Genomic DNA, 23984 nt, shown 5'->3' with positions numbered 1-23984 from the left:
TTCAATCGATTTAAGATAGCATTTAGTGTCATGCGAAAATCCAACTACATTGTCGGGTCGTGAAACTTACCTCAACGAGATAGAGTTTAGGTGAACCTACGTTTGGGTTTGAACGTAACATCAAGTTCACAGCTGTTATGGTTGCTTCGGGGGCGGTCGGGTAGCCTAGTGGTTAAAGCGTTCGTTCGTCACGCCGAAGACCCGGGTTTGATTCCCGACATGGGTACAATGTGTGAAGCCCATTTCTGGTGTCCCCCGCCGTGATATTGCTGGAATATTGCTGAAAGCGGCGTAAAATCATACTCACTCACTCACTATGGTTGCTTCGTGAAAAGCAACGTAAATCTTAACAAATCCCTTAGGTTCACATAGTACACCGTCGGTATGGATCTTTGTGTTCATCATAACAATCTCTGGTTTACGTGTCAGGATAAGAATCCATTATTTACAGGCCTTCCTGGAGTACCTTCGTGTACCGCGGTGTTAAGCAAAAGTCCACTCAACCAGTCAGTCTTTATTAATTTGGTGTACACTACCTCTATGCTGCTCAGTCAATAAATGATTATCTCCATACCGCTTTCTAAATGGCATTGTGTGTTCATAGCTTCGTTCCTTGTTCCGTGTTTGGGTGAATCCATTGAATAGGTGCAGGATATTCACTGTGCAATCAACCATGCACTCTGTTGTTAGAAGCTGTAGGTGTTTTGGAAGGATATCCTATATTTATGACATAAAAAGCAGTTTGTTTTCTTACATTGACATGCATACACGTGTAATTACTTTCTAAAATTAACCATGTTAATGATTAATAGATAGGCCAAGAACAATGGTTTAAGCAGGAAAGTCATTGTCGTTACTACGGGAGATGTTAGCCGTTGCTATCAGCAGAGCAGGTTGTAGGGCAACAACCCATGAACACATGTGTAGAGGTAGGAGTACGGTGGTGACACGGACGCTGACGATGAAGCTATTCTGGAAGGTGACCAAGAGGATTACCAGAAAACCTTTCTCAAGTGAGTTTATATGTGTCTGGGTCCTGATCGTTGTATATGTACATGTAAAACAGAGAGTGGGCGGTCAGCAGCGTTATCTGTTCACACTGCACGCCATTGGAGTTGACGAATTATTGACCCACTTGTTTTATCAGCATTGACACGGCATCTTCTTCTCAGGTGAACAGCGTCTAATGCTTAGCAACAACGCCGTAGAATAAACAGTCTCGAATACATTCCATAGCAGATTCTATCGGGCGTAAAAGGTAAAATAACGATGAAAATTATATGAACAGAGCACTGAAAATCCATGATGTCTCCATGTGTTTGCTGGAAGGGTTAGCACGTCATGCTCTAACGGGGTAGCATCCGCTACTCACACGATACTGGTATTTCAGAATCCTGAGTCTACATGTAGAGTTGCTCTCATAACACAGAATCTAATGATGATGGGTTCGCCCCAAAGACTCATTTTGTTCCCAGACCATTTCCGACCAGTTCCACCAAAGTAGTAAACATGTAAACAAGAGCTGCTACGCTTCCCTCTCATCAAGCTGACACGCTGTGTCATAACCCGAATACTGTTCAAAGCAGCGTTCACCTCACTCAAAGTTTCGACCAAATACTTCTCTAGTGGGGGGGATAGTACTAAAACCTGGAAAGTTTTGCATCATTAAGTTATTGCGAGTGGGTAACAATAGCCTTTACTGTGTCTGTCAAGTTTTGCTACACCATGTCGAAGAGATTATTACAGATGAAAGTTGCGTTTGCACAGGTTATTTTCTATGATAGGGAGCAGCGCGATAACATGGTTGCTCAGTGTCAGTCAATGTTGTAGTAGTTGACACAGAAGGTTGGAGTAGCGTGTTTCCGTTGTTTATATTATTAAAGGCTGGCGTGATTGGGGAAGTGTTTAATTGACAACTCGGTATTCGTTTAAGTGTCAGTTTCATTAAAGAATGACATTATATGATAAAGAGGTTATCACGCTTGTGTGTTTGGGGATGGTAAATATCCTGCATTAGGAATAAACATTGTATTTAGTGAGCCTTGGCGAGCTAAATACATTGTCTTTATTCCTAATGCAGGATATTTACCATCCCCAAACACACAAGCGTGATAACCTCTTTATCATATAATGTCATTCTTTAATTCTGTGCTTCAAAATCGCTTTCCCTCTCTCACAAACAATACCGAAACATTGCAAGTTTTCCTTGAATGCGCGCATTAATATTTATTACGTCTGACTCGGGTAAGTGATGTGTCAGTCGGACAGTGACAGTAGCCAATATAGTTCCAACTGAAATCTCTTTCTTATACAGTGGCGAAGCAACATATACTGATTTTATTAGACTGTTCTTTTGATAATGAAAGCAATTATCTCTGTAGTTTATCCAGATTCCCGATGGTTAATTCTGACTCGATCGCCAAATGACGAGGGCGACGCCATGTTTGTTTATAAACAGTGAAAGAAGTCCCTACTTGACCTTTGATATTTGAAGCTCTATCCGCATATGACCCCAACGGATATCGTTTTTATCCGTTGGCTTTATCCTGCCGAGAAACCTACTCATTATATGATAAAAAAAAGATATCAACATGACGAGTGACAGGGTCAACGGTTCTTTCTAATTAACTTACATAGACATACAATATATGTGGACATATGTCTTATATCCTTCAGCCTTTTGGGTTATACAGTTCTACAGAGTTTAAAAATATTTGGCCACGAGTAGCATTTTTGGAATAAACAGAATTCTTTGTTGGAGTAGAGCTTCTCAACAGAAAAGATAGTGAAACTCATCTCCCACTGAAAGTGAATTACAGAGTTGACAAAGTCATTCTTCTGTAAGGAAGTTTACGATGTGTGGCAGATAAGTGAACTTTCCTTTTGGACCATTGACACGGTCAACTCGCAAAACTTTCAAGATTTACAGTTTTAGTAGTTTATTCAAGAAGAATGTAGGCCATCGTCCCATATTTACAATGGCGGTCCATTATCACACAAGAAAACATTGATGCAGAGCATCAAAGTTCCCCGCCATATGTGATGCCTCACAAACGCATAATTATGATGTTACTGAAAGGCACGATGGAGCATAATTATATTAACCACAAATAACACAACGCTGTTGTGGAATTTTTAAAATTTATTATGAGTATTAGGCAATACAGTTGATACATTTGCATAGGGTAGGTCTATTTAAAAATAGTTTCTTTTTTAACGCCGCACTCAGCAGTATTCCAGCCATATGACGGCGGTCTGTAAATAATCCAGTCTGGACCAGATCATCCAGTGATTGACACCAAGAGCATCGAACTACGCAATTGGAATATGATGTTATGCATCGACCAAATCGTCGCCTCTTACGGCAAGCATAGGTTGCTGAAGACCAATTCTAACCTGGGTCTTTATTTAAAAAGTAGATCGAAGGAAATGGAAGCAATTTCTGGCACAAATGTAAACATGTGGAAATAGTATCAAAACCGCCAGCAACATTCATTTGGCAGATGCACATACTCAAATAATAGATCACCTTCTTTTTACACTTGGCATTTGGTTATAATAATGTAAATGAAAATACTAAGGGGCTCCATATGGCAAAAACGTTATACTAGATAAGGTCTTTTTGTCACAACCACAGATGCACATACTCAAAATATTATCACGTAGTTGGAGAACATTTCAATACCGGGGCTAATCAATAACGGAGATTCCTCGTCTCTTGTTTTACGTTTTTTGGTCAGTTTCTTTTTTGTATTTCTTTCTTTCAAAGAATAGTAATTGTGATCATGATGAGTTGAGTTACTTTTTTTTCTTTCTATGTACTGTTTTTTTTATCCAGTGTCAGTAACTGTTGTGGAATGTGGTTTACTTGTAACAATGACTGGTTTGAGTTCATATGATGATGATTGATTGGTTTGTCGTTTAACGCCGCACTAAGCAATATCCCAGCTATTTGACGGCGTTCTGTAAATAATCGAGTCTGGACCAGACAATCCAGTGCCTAATATCATGAGCATCGATCCACGCAATTGGGATCGATGCCATGCATCAACCAAAGCCTGACCATCCGATCCCGTTTGTCGCCTCTTACGACAAGCATAGTCGCCTGATATACTGTTAAGATGTAACATAAAAATTCATCCATCCTACTAAACAGAAGTAAAACCGCTTGTCCATTCGGATCAATCTGACCCAAACCATTCCGCTGATGAGAGTCAAATAATGCATACGAATCAAAATCCGTAAAATATGCAATACAGACATCATTAAAAGTTACCAAAAGTGACGGGGATATCAATATTGCTTGTTGAAATGATTCTATGAAATTTGTTTTCCCTGCTTCAATGTTTGGAGCACCTGTGACGGAGCCATAAAACTGATCTGTTATGTAGACAATATCGCTTGAGGCAGTGGCTGCTGGGAGCTGATTATGACCTAAATACCCCTCATAGCCTTCGGTGTTAACTATGTGACTGTAGAGAGCTGTGCCTTCATCCAACAGATTATCGAGGTCAGTGGAACACGGTACAGACGTAAATAGATTTGAGCCATGGGACACAAAATATATGAGTGACCAGAGCTACGGCTGTACACTGAATTCCATTAAACGGTTGAAAAATACTACAGCCTTGATGCAAATTCGCCGACACACTACTCCGATTTTGCTTTGACTTTGCTACCAAACGTTTCACATGTGGCTATGTGCGGTGAACTGATTATAAAAACACGGGGAACTGGGTTAATAAAAAAAAGGGAATATAACTATTCCAAATATTTCCAGGGAACATGAGCATCCAAACAATCAAAAGTGTGGTATGTAGAATGTGGAATTCAGCCATATTACATTTAAATTGAGATGTCGTCGTTGTTCCTGAATAAGCATATTCAGAACATAATTTTTATTATGCTGTTATTTACGATCTCCGGAGCACAGTTCTTCTTTTGTATACACCATGAAAATCAGAAAATTAGTCCTTGAGGAAAAAAGGACATCGGATTACACATGAATGGTTTAATAATGTCAGCTAATGACCAGAAACGGTCAGATGCATCAATTAACTACATAAAGACGATTTTGAAGTAGCTCTTATTGCTGGAAAAGAATAGCATCAACATTCCACGCACATGATTTGTATGTTTTGTTTCCGTAAATGCGTGGCTTGAAATTCTAAATAAACCAACATGTCGACATACATGCTACAAAATTAACGTTTCCCGTATACTTCCCCGCCTTAAGGGCGGTGAATAAACATAACACTGTTAGTCTGTAGTTGACAAGGCACATCATGTACACTAGACACTATTGGGAAAGATTTACAGTTAGTTGTTATCATGTATGGAAGCCACACGGCTTTCTTTCTGTACAAGTGGTCCGTGGATACCTACATATGATTTCAAGTTGACCACATTGTTTTTGCAAATCCATCAGTAGTCTTCATGCAATCCTACACGTTTCTGACCCGAGAAGATCCGGGGTAGAATAGTGCTTCAGCAACCCATGCCTGCCGTGAAAGGTGACTATGCTTGTCGTAAGAGGCGAGTAACCAGATCGGGTGGTCAGACTCGCTGACTTGGTTGATGCATGTCATCGTATCCCAATTGCATGGATCGATGCTCATGGTGTCAATCACTGGATTGTCTTGTCCAGACTCGATTATTTACAGACCGTCATCATGTAGCTGAAATATTGCTGAGTGCGGCGTTAAAGAAAAAACAAACAAAACAAAATGTTTCTTGTGTTGAAGCGAACATGTTATACCTTGTTTTTTGAAGTTATCATTACCATATGTTTGTAGTGGATGTGCATCACTTCCGTGTTTTGTCCTTCATCCTTTCTCTAGTGTTTGTGACGGGTGACACGGGTGGAGCAGGATACGCTCACCTTTTCTCGAACACCTGGTGTCAGCACTGTTTGATAGGGATTCATACACACATGCTCATAATATAGTCGGAATCGTACAACCGACTTTGCTTTTAGCAGAGATTTCTATTGAATATGGAAAGGATTTTGTCGCTTTTATTTAAAAGGAAGAAGGTTAGTACAAACTATAGCCTTTACTCAGTCATTAACAAGTGATTGATCAGGACATAACTCACCGTCTGTGTTGTTCCAGGTCTTGGCATCCTGCTCTGTTCTTCCCTCGTTGTTTTCGTGGGGAAAGGCCTCCTCAAACCTTCATATGTATGTAAGTATCATTTATCATATAATGCCAATAATAATACATAATATAACCGGATTTCCTGTCATCTAAGTTAATATTAACCCATGACTCGGCCGGGGATCGATCACCCGACCTTCCGCTTTCCGGGCGACGCTCTACCACTAAACCACGGAGGCTGTACACAAATTTTGAAATACTGAAATGCTCATAGAGAAAAACATATAACATATAAAATAATAATTAAATCGACTTTCAAGATTTAACCTTTATAGTATCTAAAAGTACATGTAGATTCAATGTTTTTATGTGATGTGACATATGTTATTTACAGGTGAACAATTGACTCGCCTTTGCATGTGTTTGTGATGGGTGCCACCGGTGGGGCAGGATACGCTCACCTTTTCGCGAACACCTGGTATCATCCCTATTTGATAGTGATTCATAAACACATGCTCGTGATATAGTGGGAATCGTACAGTCGAGCCTGCTTTATGCAAATATTTCAATTGGACGTGGAAAGAGTTTTGTCGCTTTATTTATTATTGTGAATATTCGCCATTTCTGCAGCAGCGAATACATGTAACCAGTGGCACAACCATGATTATTTTACCATACACTTGAAATTTGATTGGCTGAGACTATTCTACCATTTCCAATCATATATCATGACCTGTATACCCTTGGCCTCAACACACTCATGATAATGTTAATATGATTAAGGTACTACTGACTTTGTGTAACAAGACAACAATGAAATCATCATACAAAAATAATAATCAATCATATGAAATATTGGCATTTTGAAATTATCAGTTTCCTTTGTAAATGCTAAGAAACAAGAAGGTTTATATATTTAGAAGTTCGAAGGTGTCATTTAATAAAATTCATAGATGGTCTTTTGTCCGTTTATATGATAAATACATCTACATATATCAGAGTTTGTGACGTTTTGCTTTAATAGGAACAGTTGGATGCCTCGTTCTAGGTCAGAGTTTGTATTTGATAGTTCAGAAATAGATAGAAAACCATGGTGAAAGAATTTAGAATGCTAATCTCTCCTTACTCAGTTACTTAATTAATTGCGATCAGTTGTCCCAGGGTGGACACTGTGACCTCATCCATTCCCAGGGTGGACACTGTATTCAGCGAGTCTTAGGCAGGTCGGTGCCCACACTGGGAGGTTACCAATTATTTGTATGCTGAACGATTCAAACTAATCGTGTAAAATTGAATACCGATAATAAAATTACAATCGTCCTCTAGCTTATATTATGTTTATTTTCTCTGCCATACCCATGATACTTCCACTTTCACGAAGTGGATAAATGTATATCTGTGGTATCCTTGACGATTTGGACCAGAGCAGACATACGTAAGACCAGAGATCATAACCCGCACAAAACAAGGTGTGTGGTAAGATAGATTCGTCCTCGAGACCGGTTGACAACTTATAATTTGCTTCTTTTGTTACAGATGAATACATCGACTTGTCTCATCTTGCAAATATACCAGAAGCAATAGAACCAGGTAAGTGTTCTATATCCAACTGCTTTAACTAAACATGTTTTGAAGTAACTTTTATTCTTCAAATCTTCATCATCGTAAATTTGTTGGAATTCCAACTTTTTGATAGTTTGCATCTACATTAATACCCCCTTCATACCAATATTCATAATTAATCATAATAATGAATAAAAGAGATAAAACCCATTATCATAAAAAAAATCACTACAGAAGCACTGTCCAATGAACGATTACGACCTTTACATAATATAGGAAGAGAACGTTTCGGAGCATATGTTTACTCCTTCATCAGGTAAATGAATGCTTACTTACTTACTTACTTTGGAGATTTAACGTGCGCTTTCCGACTGCAGCGTATTTCGCACACGGGCCTGGCCAGACCATTTAGTGTATTCCGAGAAGGGTGAAAGTGGTGTGTGCAACACAAGAGGGGGCTTTTAGGGGTTGCTTATATCGATTTTTTGAAATTTTAAAATTTGGAATAAATGCCGAGGTGGGTGGAGGAGGGAACTAAGGGAGCCGGGTGAGGTGGGTGTTTGTATGTTTATTGGATTTTGGATTGGTAGATTAATTAGTTTTTAGATGCGCTTAATTAGGCCTGTTTTGATTAGGAATACGCCTAGGGCTATGAGGCAGAGAGCATATGTACGAGCGTATGTACATGCATTAGCAACAAAAGTAAAAAGATGACAAAAGGTGGAAACTTAACAGGGGAAGCCAACATATAATTGCCGCTGATGGGTGATTAGCAATGGACAATGGAAGCCAACACTTTACAGTTATTAGCGCTGATAGATAGGGACAACTGGAAGCCAGGACTTATTATCACTGATTGGTAATTGGTAATGGACATTGGGCAAAAAGGAGGCCGGGGGTAATTAGCACTGATAGGTAATAGAATGGAACCTAGTCTCCGGATGCTTCGACACATCATGTTTTACTTTCAATGCAAGATCTGCAAACATATCCACGGACTGCCCATGGTCTACCTCCCTATAGGCTCAACAAACACCTGTCAAAATAGGCAACTGCATGGACATAATTGTTGGTAACCTGATTTTTGAAATGTCCTCCCTGTCTACCTTAAAACGTTTGAAAGATTGACTAGGCCATTGAATGGTGTAACCCGGATTGTGATAATATTCACTGATGCGCTCACGCACACGAACACGCACACGCACACGCACACGCGCACAAGCACACGCAAACGCACAACATGCACACGCACACGCACACGCGCACACGCACACGTACACGCACACACGCACACGCGTACGCAAACATTCACATCCACAGTGCGTATGATAAATGACAACGTGTAAAAGTATCGTAACATTGTAATAACAGTTCCATTGCTTTTCCAGTTTTCGCAAACATCACCTTTGACGAGTTGCTGATTGAGCACAGGAAGGGATCTGAAGGTAGGTTCAAGAACGGAGAGTACTTTCATATATGGACATCATATGTATCGCCTCCACGTGTAGTTTTGTCGATTTGAAATGAAGTCCTGATTCATATATTGATAGCTCTGGAGATGAATTTATATGAAATCATTATTTCTTCATGCATGTATTTCAGTTATAGTGATGCAGCCATTGATCATTACAACAAAATGTTCCGTGGTACATTATAAGGAGTGAGTGAAGTTTAAGTATAAGGTTGCATCTGCGTAGGGACACTACTAGAAGCAGCACATACGAAAAGCGGCAGCACCAGGGTCCAATGGCACCAGCAGTAGAGTGGTATATGACATCAGCAGTGGGGTGGTATATGGTTTCAGCAGTAGGGTGGTATAGCCCCAGCAGTAGGATGGTGTAGCCCCAGCAGTTGGGTGGTATAGCCCCAGCAGTAGGGTGGTATATCCCCAGCAGTAGGGTGGTATAGCCCCAGCAGTAGGATGGTGTAGCCCTAGCAGTAGGGTGGTATAGCACCAGCAGTTGGGTGGTATAGCCCCAGCAGTGGGGTGGTATAGCCCCAGCAGTAGGATGGTATAGCAGCGGAGTAGGGTGGTTTATGTCATCAGCAGTAGGGTGGTATAGCCCCAGCAGTAGGATGGTGTAGCCCTAGCAGTAGGGTGGTATAACCCCAGCAGTAGGATGGTGTAGCCCCAGCAGTAGAGTGGTATAGCCTAAGCAGTAGGGTGGTATAGCAGCGGAGTAGGGTGGTTTATGTCATCAGCAGTAGGGTGGTATAGCCTCAGCAGTAGGGTGGTATAGCCCCGGCAGTAGGGTGGTATAGTCCCAGCAGTAGGGTGGTATAGCACAAACAGTGTGCTAGTATAGTACAAACTGTAGGGTTATGTGGCACAATACGTAGAACGGTATATCACAAGCAAAAGAGGTGACTTAACAACGCTGCACTGTGAGATGGATAGAACGCTATCTGATGCAATGTGTAATATCATTGTGATATTACATTCCAGCCCGGGTAGAGAATGTCAGCTTTGACGTCTTACTCAGAGAGTATGGAAAGAAAATTGGAGGTATGTAGACGTTGACTTTACAACCAGTGGCTGCACCATTGCAAAAGATAACTACTAAACCACTCTTTACTGATACAAGCATATCCACGTATAATACATATACATTGTAATTAAATCTCATATTTATATGTAGTGGTATTCGGCATTTACTATCTGGTTCATAGTCTATCCGTCACGAAGGGGGCACGGGTGGCCCAGTCGTCTCAGGCGCCGCGGTTCACTGTGCAGAGTTGCGTCCCTTGGGCATGCCAGAAACCTAAGATTGTGGGTTCGATTCCCGGTTCGCCCCGATTATGTTACTAGGTTTGTCAGCACCATACCCGTGCTCGTGGGTTTCACCGAAGTGGTAAACGTCTGAGACCTGCATCACTTCGGGCTTTCCTCCCACATTAAGCTGACACGCCGTGATATAACTGGAATACTGTTAAAAGCGGCGTTAAACCCTTTCTCACTCACTCACTCACTATCCGTCACGGCAAAGTAGACAGTTTATGGATAACAACTTCTTTATATACTGTAATGGCCACGTTTCGGTATGGATCCTTGTACCGTTGTCAAGCAAGACTGAATAATGAACATGGTATAGAATAGATATGGTAAGTGGAGGATTAACAGTAACAACAAGTGCATACATGAGAGAGATTAACCTGAGTAGGTTAAGTAATAACAACTAAAGGATAATACTGTAACAACATGATGGACAGAAAACACATGATGAGGAAGCAAATAAACAGGAAGCTAAAATATTAGATAGGATTAGGTACACATAGGTGGGGTGATTATTGCTTAATGAGTTCATAGTAGGCGGATGGGATGAAATAGCCTCGATCCCTGTTAATTGATGGCTTGTGGCGGCGAATGTGGACTGCTTCTGTTAGTTTCTTTCAGTGAAGTCATGGAGGTTGATGAAGAGGATTTGGACGTTTTCACAGTTGATGTTGGGATCAGAGCAGTTGCTGATATGGTCCGAGATGGCTGATTAAATGTCTCATGGTTGAAGTTTTGTGCTCTTTCATTCTGGTGTTGATGGGGCGGGATGTTTCACCAAAGTAGGATTGTCAACAGTTACCGTCAATTTTATAAACTACACCTTCAGGTTTTTGGCGTTTGGTTGTGTTTCTGCCGTTGGCTCTTAGGGTTTTGAGGGAGGTGGATCTGGTGAAGTAGGTGTCAATATTGGCTTGCTGTTTGAGGTGGCTGATTGATGTGGGAAGCTTTTCCACTTAATAAGAGGGCGATGCGGAGGGGCGCTGAATCAGGTTTGGCGGTCGTCGATCTGGATGTAGAATGGAGTACAGAGGAGATGACGTTTTGTCGACGTGTTTGGATGGATAATTATTGAGATGAGTAAAGATTTGACGGAGGTGTTGGATCCCAGGTTTGGGGTCAGCAGAGCTCGAGGAAATGATGATTGCTTGTTTAGTGAGGGTGGAGATGATACAAGTCATAGTTTTAAGGGTATGGTTAGACAGACAGAATTGTTTATTTAAGTCTCACTCATGGTACAGTTGATAACACAGTATTAAATACATGAAACATAAAACCATGACCAATCGCCCCGCGATTTATGAGAGACTATATAGATATAGTTAAAACAATGTATAAACAGTACCAAGCATTAAAATACACAATCCGAAGGGAATTTAACAGACATTTGTCGTCATCACACCTTCACTATCATATCCATATTTTGTGTCGATTGTATGGTCTGAATTCTTGATTTTTTTATTCAGTACTCTACAGGCCACAGACCCTTTGTACAAAATGTTTGACACTTATTGATGGAAACAGTCACAGTAATAAAATACGTATTCTTTCTTCTTTACTGTGATTCAGATATTTAGTGATATTAATAATGAGCTTTGGGTTTGTAGTAGATAAAAAGAATATTAAAATTTATGGACATTTGGGTGTAGATAATATTTTGCAGGCATATACAGCGTTAGAAATTGGCACTAGTCCTGTAGTCCTTACCAAACTGACCAATAGTAAAGGTATCCTAAGGACTAATAGAAATTGGCCAATTTTAAGGGTTTTGCTATATGTTATCATTATAAGGACTAGTGGACGAAAGCTGTTAGTTTCTAACCCTGATATAAAGATGGCGTAGGTGAGAATATGCAGGCACACTAGCTAGAAATGAAACTCGTCTTCTATTAGGCCAAAATGACAAAGTTTGCAAAATCTTTCTTCACGGGGGATGTTAAGTTTTCTACAAGTTCTATGTCCAGCCAGTGTGCACTGCATCTAAACCTTGACATACATGACCGGAATTTACTCACGGTTACACAATACAAATTTGTAACACCTCTCGGACACTTGGACAACAAGTCGTGGTGGTGGCAAAGAATAGTTACTTTATTGACACAGTAGAAACCTGAGGAACCGGGCGATCGGCAGTTACAGAGTCTGACAGGGGAAGGCGGCGGAGTCACGTTGACACTTGGGCAGCTGACGGGCTGGTCTGGTTGGTCAGTGTTCGTCCCTCCTTGACCCTGGTTTGCCTTTCTACAGAGTGACTGCTCTCTTTCTATGGTTGCCGGCTCCCCTTGCTTGCCCATCCTGCCTGCTTTTAAAGGCAGCTGACCGATTATTATTCTGCCTAGCTGGTTATGATTAACTTAACATTTGTAATGTCTGCAATTATACTTGACATATACATATAAGTAGGTGGACCCAGATCAGGGTCGTACATGGCACGATAATTATGTTATTGTTTGATATTTTATTTGTTGATAAAAGTCATTCCTATTAACTTCACAATTCGGGAGTGTCAGTTATTCCACTGGACATATCAACTCGTGGAATACACAGATCCTGACAGGTCAATTGCCTTGTAATTGGTCTTAACTGTTCCTAACTGCTAGGGGCACGGGTGGCCCAGTCGTCTGAGGCGCCGCGATTCGCTGTGCAGAGTTGCGTCCCTTGGGCACGCCAGAAACCTATGATTGTGGGTTCGAATCCCGGTTCGCCCCGATTATGTTACTAGGTTTGTCAGCACCATACCCGTGCTCGTGGGTTTCACCGAAGTGGTAAACGTCTGAGACCTGCCTCACTTCGGGCTTTCCTCCCACATTAAGCCGACACGCCGCGATATAACTGGAATACTGTTAAAAGCGGCGTTAAACCAAACTCACTCACTCACTCACTCACTCCTAACTGCTCATGTTCTTTTGACCTTTCACTATGTCCAACGACTAAACCGTGTAGTTTTTATGACTCACAAATTGCCCATGGCAAATAGTGTTACAATATGTCGACATACAAGAAATATATCAGGGGTTCTTTTAATAATCACTTCTCCGATTCCCGCGGCCCGCATCTACCTGTTGCTACGGAGGGTCAAAACAATATCAACAATGCTTGCTTATTGATGAGCATGTTTGACACAACAAAATCTCAATAATAATGTCGATATGTTGAATCTGACCATACGCCCTTTTTCAGGTGAGGTGAAAGGTTCTAGATTATTGCACTTGTAAAGCGACGCTACCCCTGTGTCATCCCCCATCTCCAGGGCTCGCATTCCGGTAAAAGTAAACCATCCCCTGGGTCCACCCCTGTGGTACTCGCGGTCTCAAATTACCCGCCCTTGATTTTCATTAGCCAGTTTAACGGACCAATCAGAATGCGCGTTACAAACCAGCCTCAATGTTTAATCAAAATACTATTGTGCGAACACATTGCTATCACAAATATATTAACACATTTCATTTCTTATTTTGTAGGCTTTTATGCAGGAAAATGTATTTGTATTTGTAAATAAAACCCCATTTCTTTTAGAACATTTCTCTGAAGGGATGGGGATTGCATAATAACAGCTCTGCAAACAACATGCCATAAATCTTTGCAATAACATTAAATATATTCCACTGCAACGCGTGATATACTTTGCATGTAAATCACGACGCGGAAAATAAATGCTTGCTTCAGATTGCTTGCTCTTTTATAGAAGGTTCGTAAATTTTGTTTTACCAGAAGGTTCGAAGTATTTTAATAGGGGAAATTATGTTTTGATTTTAATTGGTTCAAACAAAACTAAACTATAAATATTCTGGTTCGTAAAACTAGTATCTCATTAGGTAAAGTATGTTTACTCAAAATATTTATGATCTCTATGTTCACAACATGTCTGTACGACTGCAAAACTTTTAACTAACTGTGATACCTGGTTTATCTACCGTAGCAAACCTTTATATCTTCACAGATGTTTAGAGAAGAAATTACAATTTTATCAACAAGTAAAGAATTTTTATTATCTTTGATATATCTTTTTAGAAATGATACCCGCACTATGGTGTAGAGTTAACCTCTTTGGGAGTAATATACGATGTAGCGTAGCGCAACTGAGACCGGGAACCAGGTTTGTTGTGTAGGAAATTAATAGACCAATCAGCGTTCGCGTCTCACGGCGGAGAAGGGAGTTTTCCAGTCGTGTATATTGCACGGCATTGGTCCACTATTTGCACTATTTGCACGTGTATATAGACGGTCCGATGGCGGCCAGTCCCATTGATTACGATAGAGTTTGACGTCTTCATGTCCATTAAAACTGGCGGTGGCTTTAGTTTCTAGGCAATAGGAGTTACTTCCCTTACCCCGTACCCTTATCTCAACGTTTGATCGATCGGTAAATTGTTAATGAAAACCAGGGGTTGGTAATTTGCGATATCGAGATTCACGAGAATGGATCCAGGAGTTAGTATAGGTTTGCCGAAATGCGAGTCCTGGACATTGAAGGATGGCACGTGTGTGTGTGTGTGTGTGTGTGTGTGTGTGTGTGTGTGCGTGCGTGCGCTTGCATTAGTCCGGACAAATGTCGGTTTTATAGTGCTCGCCCACTGATACACTGACACCGAGTCGACCAGTCCTTGTTTTATCAATGCCGAATGTCAGGTAGGAGGGCAACAACAAGTATCTCTTAACGTCTTTCGATATAACGCGGCAACGAGCAGAAGCTTTCGGAACAGACGCTCTATCAACTACGCCACGGAAGCGGTCTGTCTTTTTCAAGACGGTAGTGTTCAGTGAAGTCGATAAAGTATCTTGAAGGGTTGACAAATTCGACTGCTTATTCATGCAAATCATCTTCATCACATAATCACGTGATCAACGACAGATTCTCTCGGTAAGGTGACTAAATCTATGGCTAGAAATATGGGCGGTGATTTCCTCTCTGATGAAATTTGCTGCAACCAATATGTACTTTTCAAACTGTACCAACATAAAATAATATTTAATGAAACATCAGCTGTGTTTAATTTTTAAGACTATCTTTTATGCAAAGTGATGCAAACATTTAATTTTGGAAGAATAATAGGTGAGGTGAAATGGGGTTAACGTCGGGTCCAAGCATATTGGACTCATATAGCGACGTGCATACACGTGTGTGTGTGTGAGAGGGGAGGAGAAGGGGGGGGGGGGGGGGGGGGGGGTAGCGTAGCTGCTTGTACTAGTCCGGACTGATACCTATTTATAGTGTTAGCTCACAGTTTAACATGAATACCCCACGGACGACCAGTCCTTTTAATGCCGAACTGCAGACAGGGTAACAACAAATACCATCTTTTAACGTCCTTTGGTATGACGCGGCCGGGATCGAACCCCGGATCTTTCGCTCTCATGGCGGACTCTCTACCACTAGACCACGGAGGCGGTCCAGAATAATAATAAATTGTGATTACTGTAAAACAGTTTTCCAGTAACATATATTAAAATTCAACTTTTTCCAAATGAAATATTTAGCTTTTTTTCGTCTTGGATAAAGATTAAATATTTTGGCCATTGTTTCTGTTATTTTTAAATTTACCTGTTTGGCCCGCAGATAACATTCATTTGCTGCGAGAATAGGGTTACCTGCCCGTGACACCAAGCGACTTCCATCGATGTTTGCCGAGTCGAAATAACACGGAAATAAACGAACACCTGTCTATGAGCTACACACTCCTTTACGTCGTGTTAAAAACATAATTTCCTTTGCGCCAATGAAGTAAACAAGAATGCCATTGGTGAACAATCGTGAATCGACAAAACTGAATTACGCAGTGTGTGATGATAAGTGATTGGTTGATGTTATCCAACTAAAGTTTAGACATCACAAAATGATTACACCAAATATGATTAATTTTGTTTTTATGATAAATGTGCAACCATTATATAACTAATGAGGAAGAGGTCGTCTTCTTGTACTTACACTGCTGCTTTTATCATCACAACAGATTTACAACTTGCGGGACAATGGCGGAAAGATCCAGCGAAACCCTGTGAAGAAGAATCATTCGCAGGTTAGCCAAGTTATCATCTAACTATCCTCCCTGTCAATACCATGACGAGTTGCAATTGAAAATACATTAAAAAAAGACCATTGAAGGTCCGGGGTAGAATAGGTCTTCAGCAACCCATGCTTGCCGTAAAAGGCGACTATGCTTGTCGTAAGAGGCGACTAACGGGATCGAGTGGTCAGGCTCGCGGAATTGGTTGATGCATGTCAACGTATCCCATTTGCGTGGGTCGATGCTCATGATGCCAATCACTGGATTGTCTTGTCCAGACTCGATTATTTACAGACCGCCGCCATATAGCTGGAATATTGCTGAGTGCGGCGTTAAACAAACAAACATTCAAAAATAAACGTCAGAAAATAATCACTCGAATATCCAGCGAAACAGATTCTATATTGCGTAAAATGCAAAATAGAAGTGAAAATTATATGAATGGATCACTCAAAATAAATGAAGACGTCAAGTGCTCGTGAAAAGGTTAAGCGTGTCCCGCTTGTTCTACCAGTAGCACCAGACACTTTGACAACTGGCATTAAAACAGTAAGTGCTTGTGGGTGAGGAGGTTTGGAAACGCCATGTAAAAATCATGTTAACAATAAAAGACATAGCCATTTCCATAACCACATGCAACGTGACATATTAAGTCAATTCCTCCGAATGACTACCATATAATTATGGAATGACTAAACCAGGCATGCGCTGATTGAAAAGCTTAGTTGTAAGTAAACTGTGCCTTGCATATCTGAATCCCTACAGGAGGGGCGTGTGTTGAAGCTAGCTGCCCAGTACTCCAGTCCACAACACCAGAAGAAAACCTGAGAAGTGTCTTGTCGACCATGTCGGAACGGAAGCACAAGGATCTGAGCCTCTTAATGAGGCTGTTCCCAGAGCCTCCTACCGGCAAGAGAACAATGTTTGTCACTGCAGCATCCAGCAACCACTTCTACGAGGCTCAGGCCCTGATCCGGAACCTCCACAGGAATGTCTTCCCTCTGATTGATGACTACACATTTGTGTTCTATGATCTTGGACTGATGCCCTGGCAACGAGAACAGGTGAAACCTATGAAGCTTAAAAGCTCTCTTAATAGTTTGGGTCTATTTCCTGTAACACGTTTACCTGTAACACATTTGTGTTCTATGATCTTGGACTGATGCCCTGGCAACGAGAACAGGTGAAACCTATGAAGCTTAAAAGCTCTCTTAATAGTTTGGGTCTATTTCCTGTAACACGTTTACCTGTAACTTATTTTCTGTCTTATGCCTAGTATTGAAAAATTTAAACTATGCAACAAGCATACAACAGTTTGCACATACAATACAATGGTGAGCGGGTTTGGTTAAACACCGCTTTGAACATTATTCCAGTTACACCACGGCGTGTGAACTTCATTTGGGAGGAAAGCTCAAAGTGATGCAGGTCTTAGACGTTTACCACTTTGGTGAAACCCATGAGCACGGGGATGGTGCAGACAGGCCTAGAAACATAACAGGGGCGGACCCGGATTCGAACTCACGATGGCAGGTTTCTAGCGTGACCAAGGGACGCAACTCTGCACAGCGAATTGCGGCGCCTCAAACGACAATAGGAATTACCACCTGCACGCATGAATTGTTTCTACCACAAAATAACATCAATATGTTTGAGAACCCGAGCTGAACATAATACAAACCAAAATAAACACATAATGAACATAATCAAATTGAAATAAATAACACCCAGCCCATACCATATCAATAATCAATCAACATATATGTACTCTTACCTACGCAATCATCCCTGCACATAGCTTTACATAAGTAGTGAGTGAGTGAGTGAGTGAGTGAGTGAGTGAGTGAGTGAGTGAGTAGGGTTTAACGCCGCTTTTAACATTATTCCAGTTATATCACGGCGTGTCAGCTTAATGTGGGAGGAAAGCCCGAAGTGATGCAGGTCTCAGACGTTTACCACTTCGGTGAAACCCACGAGCACGGGTATGGTGCTGACAAACCTAGAAGCATAATCGGGGTGAACCGGGATTCGAACCCACAATCATAGGTTTCTGGCGTGTCCAGGGGACGCAACTCTGCACAGCGAATCGCGGCGCCTTAGACGACTGGGCTACCCGTGCCCCTTTTCATACGTAACAACTATCTGTAAAAGATAACGCATAAAAACGCAAACTGCATTTACCAGTGCAATAATCATGATGCTCATGATATAGTCGGAATCGTACAACGCACCGCGCTTCGACCAGCGATTGCTTATGATGATGGTACAATGTGTGAAGCCCATTACTGGTGTACCCCGCAGTGTGATTGCTGGAATATTTCTAAAAGCGGCGTAAAACCATACTCACTCACTCAGTCACTCACCTGTGATTATGGAAACAGCTTTGTCTCTTGTATTCACAGATGGAGAAATATTGTCGTTGTCAAGTCCGGAGCTATCCGGTGGAGTTTCTGCCTTCAAGGTTGCAGAATCTTAAATGCTACACATGGAAAGCTATTATCATACAGGTATGCCCTAAGTTTACATTCATGTAGTTTTCATGACCGAATGGATTCAAATGGACACTGTTTAATCCGGACCTCGCCGTAAACCGGATGTTTTTACCGGTCCCAGCCGAGTCTGTAATGGACAGATTCCGCCACATTTACGTGTACTTGTATGCAAGTATTTTTCAATTTATGAATTCCAGTTCAGAATGTATAAATAATTAGGCGAAGTGTTCACTGGATTCATGTAGTGGCTGAAGTACCAGAATACTATCTGTGTTGTCCATAAAGATTCGGCCCGTGAAGATCCGGGGTAGAAAAGGTCTTCAGCAACCCATGCTTGCCATAAAAGGCGACTATGCTTGTCGTAAGAGGCTACGAACGGGATCGGGTGGTCAGACTCGCTGACTTGGTTGAAGCATGTCATCGATCCCAATTACGTGGATTGATGCTCATGATGTCAATCACTGGATTGTCTGGTCCAGACTCGATTATTTACAGACCGCGGTCATATAGGTTGAATATTGCTGAGTGAGTGTAAACCAACCAACCAACCAACCAACCATAAAGATCCGTGCTTAAACCAGTATGGGAATACTTGATGGTTCAGTTTCTGCTACAGATTAGGAGATAAACCTAATGTGTTTTCAATATAGAGTAATGTCACCTGTAAACACAAGAGTTCTTAGTTGAACTGGGAAGTGAAGGCAGTTTATTTGTTTTCATTTTACCATGACAAAAACTTCTCTCACTCATTATCGCCGCTAACACAAAAGAGTTAAGTGATATGTTTGGGGTAGATTGCCGTTGTGAACTGAGGACAGTGTGTCGCTGTACATACTCCAGATCGTGTCAATTACATCATGTGCAGATTACATTAATACACTTTACTCTAATGAATGAGGCATTGAAAAAGCATAGCAAACTCAGCTACGTCATAGACAATCATTACTTGGATATCCCTCAATAACTATTGTGTTTCCAGCCGAAAAATATGTAACAACTCATAATTTGTGTGATTTCAACTTACCGATAGTCAACTTTCCCTTTATGTCAAACAATATTAGAGAGGCTCCAGCTTTTGGTGTCTACTTTTCACAAGGTACAATCGAAGATTTCAAAAAGCGTCTTACGACACTTGCTCAAATGTTGTTTGATCAGGGTTACACCATTCAAGGCCTCTGTTCAGCTTTCGACCCGTGAAGATCCGGCGTAGCATAGGTCTTCAGCAACCCATACTTGCCGTAAAAGGCGACTATGCTTGTCGTAAAAGGCGACTAACGGGATCGGGTTGTCAGGCTCGCTGACTTGGTTGAAACATGTCATCGATCCCAATTGCGTAGATCGATGCTCATGATGTCAATCACTGGATTGTCTGGTCCAGACTCGATTATTTACAGACCGCCGTCATATAGCTGGAATATTGCTGAGTGCGGCGTTAAACAACAAACAAACAAACAGTTCAGCTTTCAAAAGGCTTTATCATAGACATGTTGAGGACATTTCCACATTTGACGCATCAGTGGCTAATAGATGCAATTTATTATTTTCTCAGTTGATTTGCCTTTGCACGTGTTTGTGACCCATGTGGGAGTAACACCTGGTATCATCACTATTTGATAGTGTTTCATAAGCGCATAATACAGTGTGACTCGTACAATTGACTCAGCTTTTGACATGCATGTCAAGGGTTTTGTCGCTTTTATTATTATTAATAATAATATTAATTATTATTAGCAGTAATATCATGAGCAGATTAAAAGTAAAATGCAGCAGAGAGAGGTTGGGTGACACATTCAGGCCGATAAAGGCACATCATCAGCTCAGGGCCCCTGCCCTCTCAACACGCTGCCACGACAGCGAATGGGACTGGCTCCCAAAAAGCGCCGCCTAGTCGAACCCTTCCAGAATATTTAGGAAGAATATGGAGACTTCCTAACACACCAGATTGTCAGAAGAGTTATGCTCTCGGTGGAGAACCCGGGAATCCTCCCTATCTGCGCAAAGAGATCAGGAGGCACCAAATCTTAGGCACCGACTGACTGACTGACTGAGTATGGTTTTACGGCGACTTTTAGCAATATTCCAGCAATATCACGGCGGGGGATACCAGAAATGGGCTTCACACATTGTACCCATGTCGGGAATCGAACCCGGGTCTTCGGCGTGACGAGCGAACGCTTTAACCACTAGGCTACCCGACCGCACTTCCCTATCACACTTTTTACACGCTCCCAGTGTATGGCACCCACTTCATTCCAGTTCTGAACCACTCAGCATATTTTCAAAATTACAAACGAGAGAATTTCAACTTCAAATTATTCGTGCATAATATATGTCCAGACTACATTTTTGCATACATGAATCCGTTCAACCTTAGTTTCCATCTCATCGAGGGTAAACATGCCTCAGTGTATCATCTAAAATAGGCGTCGCTCACACTACTGCGTGTAGGTCTGCACAGTACAATTTATTTTATTTATAAATCGATCCACCCTTCATAAATTATACTTTTGTCATTCATATCATATATGCCTCGGAAGAATTTGGCCAGGGGAGGGAATTCTGGTCAGTTAACAAGAGATTAAGATATCCGGAAATTCGTTTATCCGGATAATATTTGAAAAACGCAAGTGTCCGGATAAGCGAGGTTCGACTATAAATAATACTAATCAAATAAGTTAGAGAACTCACGATTATTTTATGTCACTACAGTCAGTAATGTTCTTTAACTTCTTTTGAGTAGTATATGATGAACTAGTGTAATTATAACTGAAAAGGCCAAGAGATTGATGTGGATCTTACCTACCTTCGATGAGTGAGTGAGTGAGTGAGTGAGTTTGATTTTACGCCGCTTTTAGCAATATTCCAGCAATATCACGGCGGGGGACACCAGAAATGGGCTTCGCACATTGTACCCATGTCGGGAATCGAACCCGGGTCTTCAGCATGACGAGCGAACGCTTTAACCACTAGACTACCCGACCGCCCCTACCTTCGATGAACAATGCATTGCTAGATCTGTAACATCTAAGTATAGGTTTATATCTTGATGTTGTACTTTCAGGCTAACCTGCACAAGGCAGACATACTAGTGTGGATGGACGCCTCTGTCAGGTTCTCGAACAATGTCATCAACTCCCTGCTGGATGATGTAGAGAAACGTGGCCTGGCCATGTCCTCGGGCTATAACTCTGTGGCACAGCATACTCTACAGATCACAATGAACTACATGAAAGAAAACATCTGCACCTTAGCTCCAGTCCCCGAGCTTCAAGCGACATTCATCATGTTTCACAACGAGCAGTGGATTCGAGAGGCTGTTGTGAAACCATGGGCAGTTTGTGCCATGAGTGCTGACTGCATGTGTCCTCGGAATCCAGAACGTGACATTTTTTGCAACGTTTACATCCACAAATACAATAAGTGTAACCGATTTGACCAATCAGCAATGAACATCATCCTCGCCAAACTTTTTCGGGATCACACAAGTAGTTTTGTTTCGACATACGACGACTATGTGGCCATCATGCGTGACGATGCTGCTTATTATTTTGATGAACTTGAGATAAACGCTTGACCCATTCTACTGTCTTCTAACGACCAGCATAGGTTACAGAGGACCAATTCTAGTCCGTGCATCCATGACACATATTTGTTGAACATTTAATAGTGACAGTAACAAACTATGTCACTTATGTGTTTCCCCAAAACACGAGTGAGTTGGGTTTAAAGCCGCTTTTAACAGTATTCCAGTTATATGCAACATTGCAGATTTTTCGGAAGTTTTAGGTGCGAGTGATACTATTTTTTTACAGATTCCAGAATGTTGTATTACGTTGTCCTTGAAGCTCTGACATCCGTTATTAGTGAGTGAGTGAGTGAGTTGGGTTTAACGCCGCTTTTAACAGTATTCCAGTTTTATCGCGGCGTGTGAGCTTAATGTGGGAGGAAAGCCCGAAGTGATGCAGGTCTCAGACGTTTACCACTTCGGTGAAACCTACGAGCACGGGTATGGTGCTGACAAACCTAGAAACATAATCGGGGCCCAAAACACGAAATGTGTGGAGAACAATTGCAACACAGAGGAAGTCACCGTGAACAATATTTCAGACATAGTCCGGCTATTGTGCTGACAAATGCAAAAACACACTCAGGGCGAATCTGGGATTCGGACTCACGATCGAACGTCTCTGGCACACCTAAGGGATCCGAGGAGGGAATTGTGGCGCCTCAGACGACTGGACCATCCGTGTACCCCTTGTGTATATCTTGGAAGCCCACATAAAGTGTCATCCCTGTGACACGCTGATGTCGTTGACACCACTGACGACGTTGTCAAGGACCAGGTGTCAGTTGTGGACGAATAGATGGACGCAGAAGAACGGAGACTTTCAGAACACAATATGGTGGTCATGTTAATGCGGACATGTGTGGCACTTCATTTCTCATCATGACGTGACGTCGGAAAACTATGCGTGTGCTTGTTGTGTTCGTGTGTTTAGTTTTTTTTATGACAGTGCGTGAATGACTTGAAATTTAACGTCACATCGGCAATATTCCAGCCATATCCTGATGAGAACAAGTTATACATTTATAATAAATACATTTGGACTGAATAAAACATGTCTATTGACAGTACAATAACTACATTGATTATCACAGCTTTTATTTAAAACTAGCCCCAGAACATTTAAAAGAACAAGCTGCTTTTCAACATAATATAAACGGGCAAAAGATCGCCAGCAGCCAAAGATAGATTACCATATTTAGGTAATATGGGGACTTACAGTACCTCTGCTACCTATATGGTACCCCAGATTTACACTATCCCTTTAGTCACTGGCGATAGTTTGCAAGTTTGGTCAAACATTTAATATGACAAATATACTACTTTTAAAAATCGGGTATACACAAACAGACTTTGAATGATGTTGAATTTATGACAATGAATACGTTTTAAATTTGTGACAATTTTGGTCAGCTTTCTTGTATCGTGTATCTTGTTGGCATATTATGTCCTTTACGATTGCCTTCAAGGGTTCTTTAAGAGTTTTTT

General features: G+C 41.4%; 1 protein-coding gene across 2 annotated transcripts; it reads left to right on the top strand.

Annotated features, from left to right (window-relative positions):
- Positions 1 to 727: 727 nt before the first annotated feature.
- LOC124138249 lies at positions 728 to 23577 on the top strand. Of its 2 annotated transcripts, XM_046504805.2 has the most exons (9): positions 729 to 1013; positions 6114 to 6185; positions 7635 to 7688; positions 9050 to 9106; positions 10108 to 10167; positions 16386 to 16451; positions 17205 to 17503; positions 18842 to 18946; positions 21993 to 23577. In XM_046504805.2, the coding sequence occupies exons 1-9, from the start codon at positions 866 to 868 to the stop codon at positions 22503 to 22505; spliced, it is 1374 nt and encodes a 457-aa protein (XP_046360761.2). In that variant the 5' UTR covers positions 729 to 865; the 3' UTR covers positions 22506 to 23577. The 2 variants fall into 2 exon arrangements, with proteins under 2 accessions (XP_046360762.2, XP_046360761.2); XM_046504806.2 differs by lacking the exon at positions 10108 to 10167 and having other exon boundaries at positions 728 to 1013.
- The last annotated feature ends 407 nt before the right edge of the window (positions 23578 to 23984 follow it).

This window comes from Haliotis rufescens, unplaced genomic scaffold (assembly GCF_023055435.1).
Source record: "Haliotis rufescens isolate VD_foot unplaced genomic scaffold, xgHalRufe1.0.p SCAF_5, whole genome shotgun sequence".
Lineage (NCBI taxonomy): Eukaryota > Metazoa > Mollusca > Gastropoda > Lepetellida > Haliotidae > Haliotis > Haliotis rufescens.
Note: the sequence above shows the minus strand (reverse complement) of the source record. Positions and strands in the feature narration are given on the sequence as shown.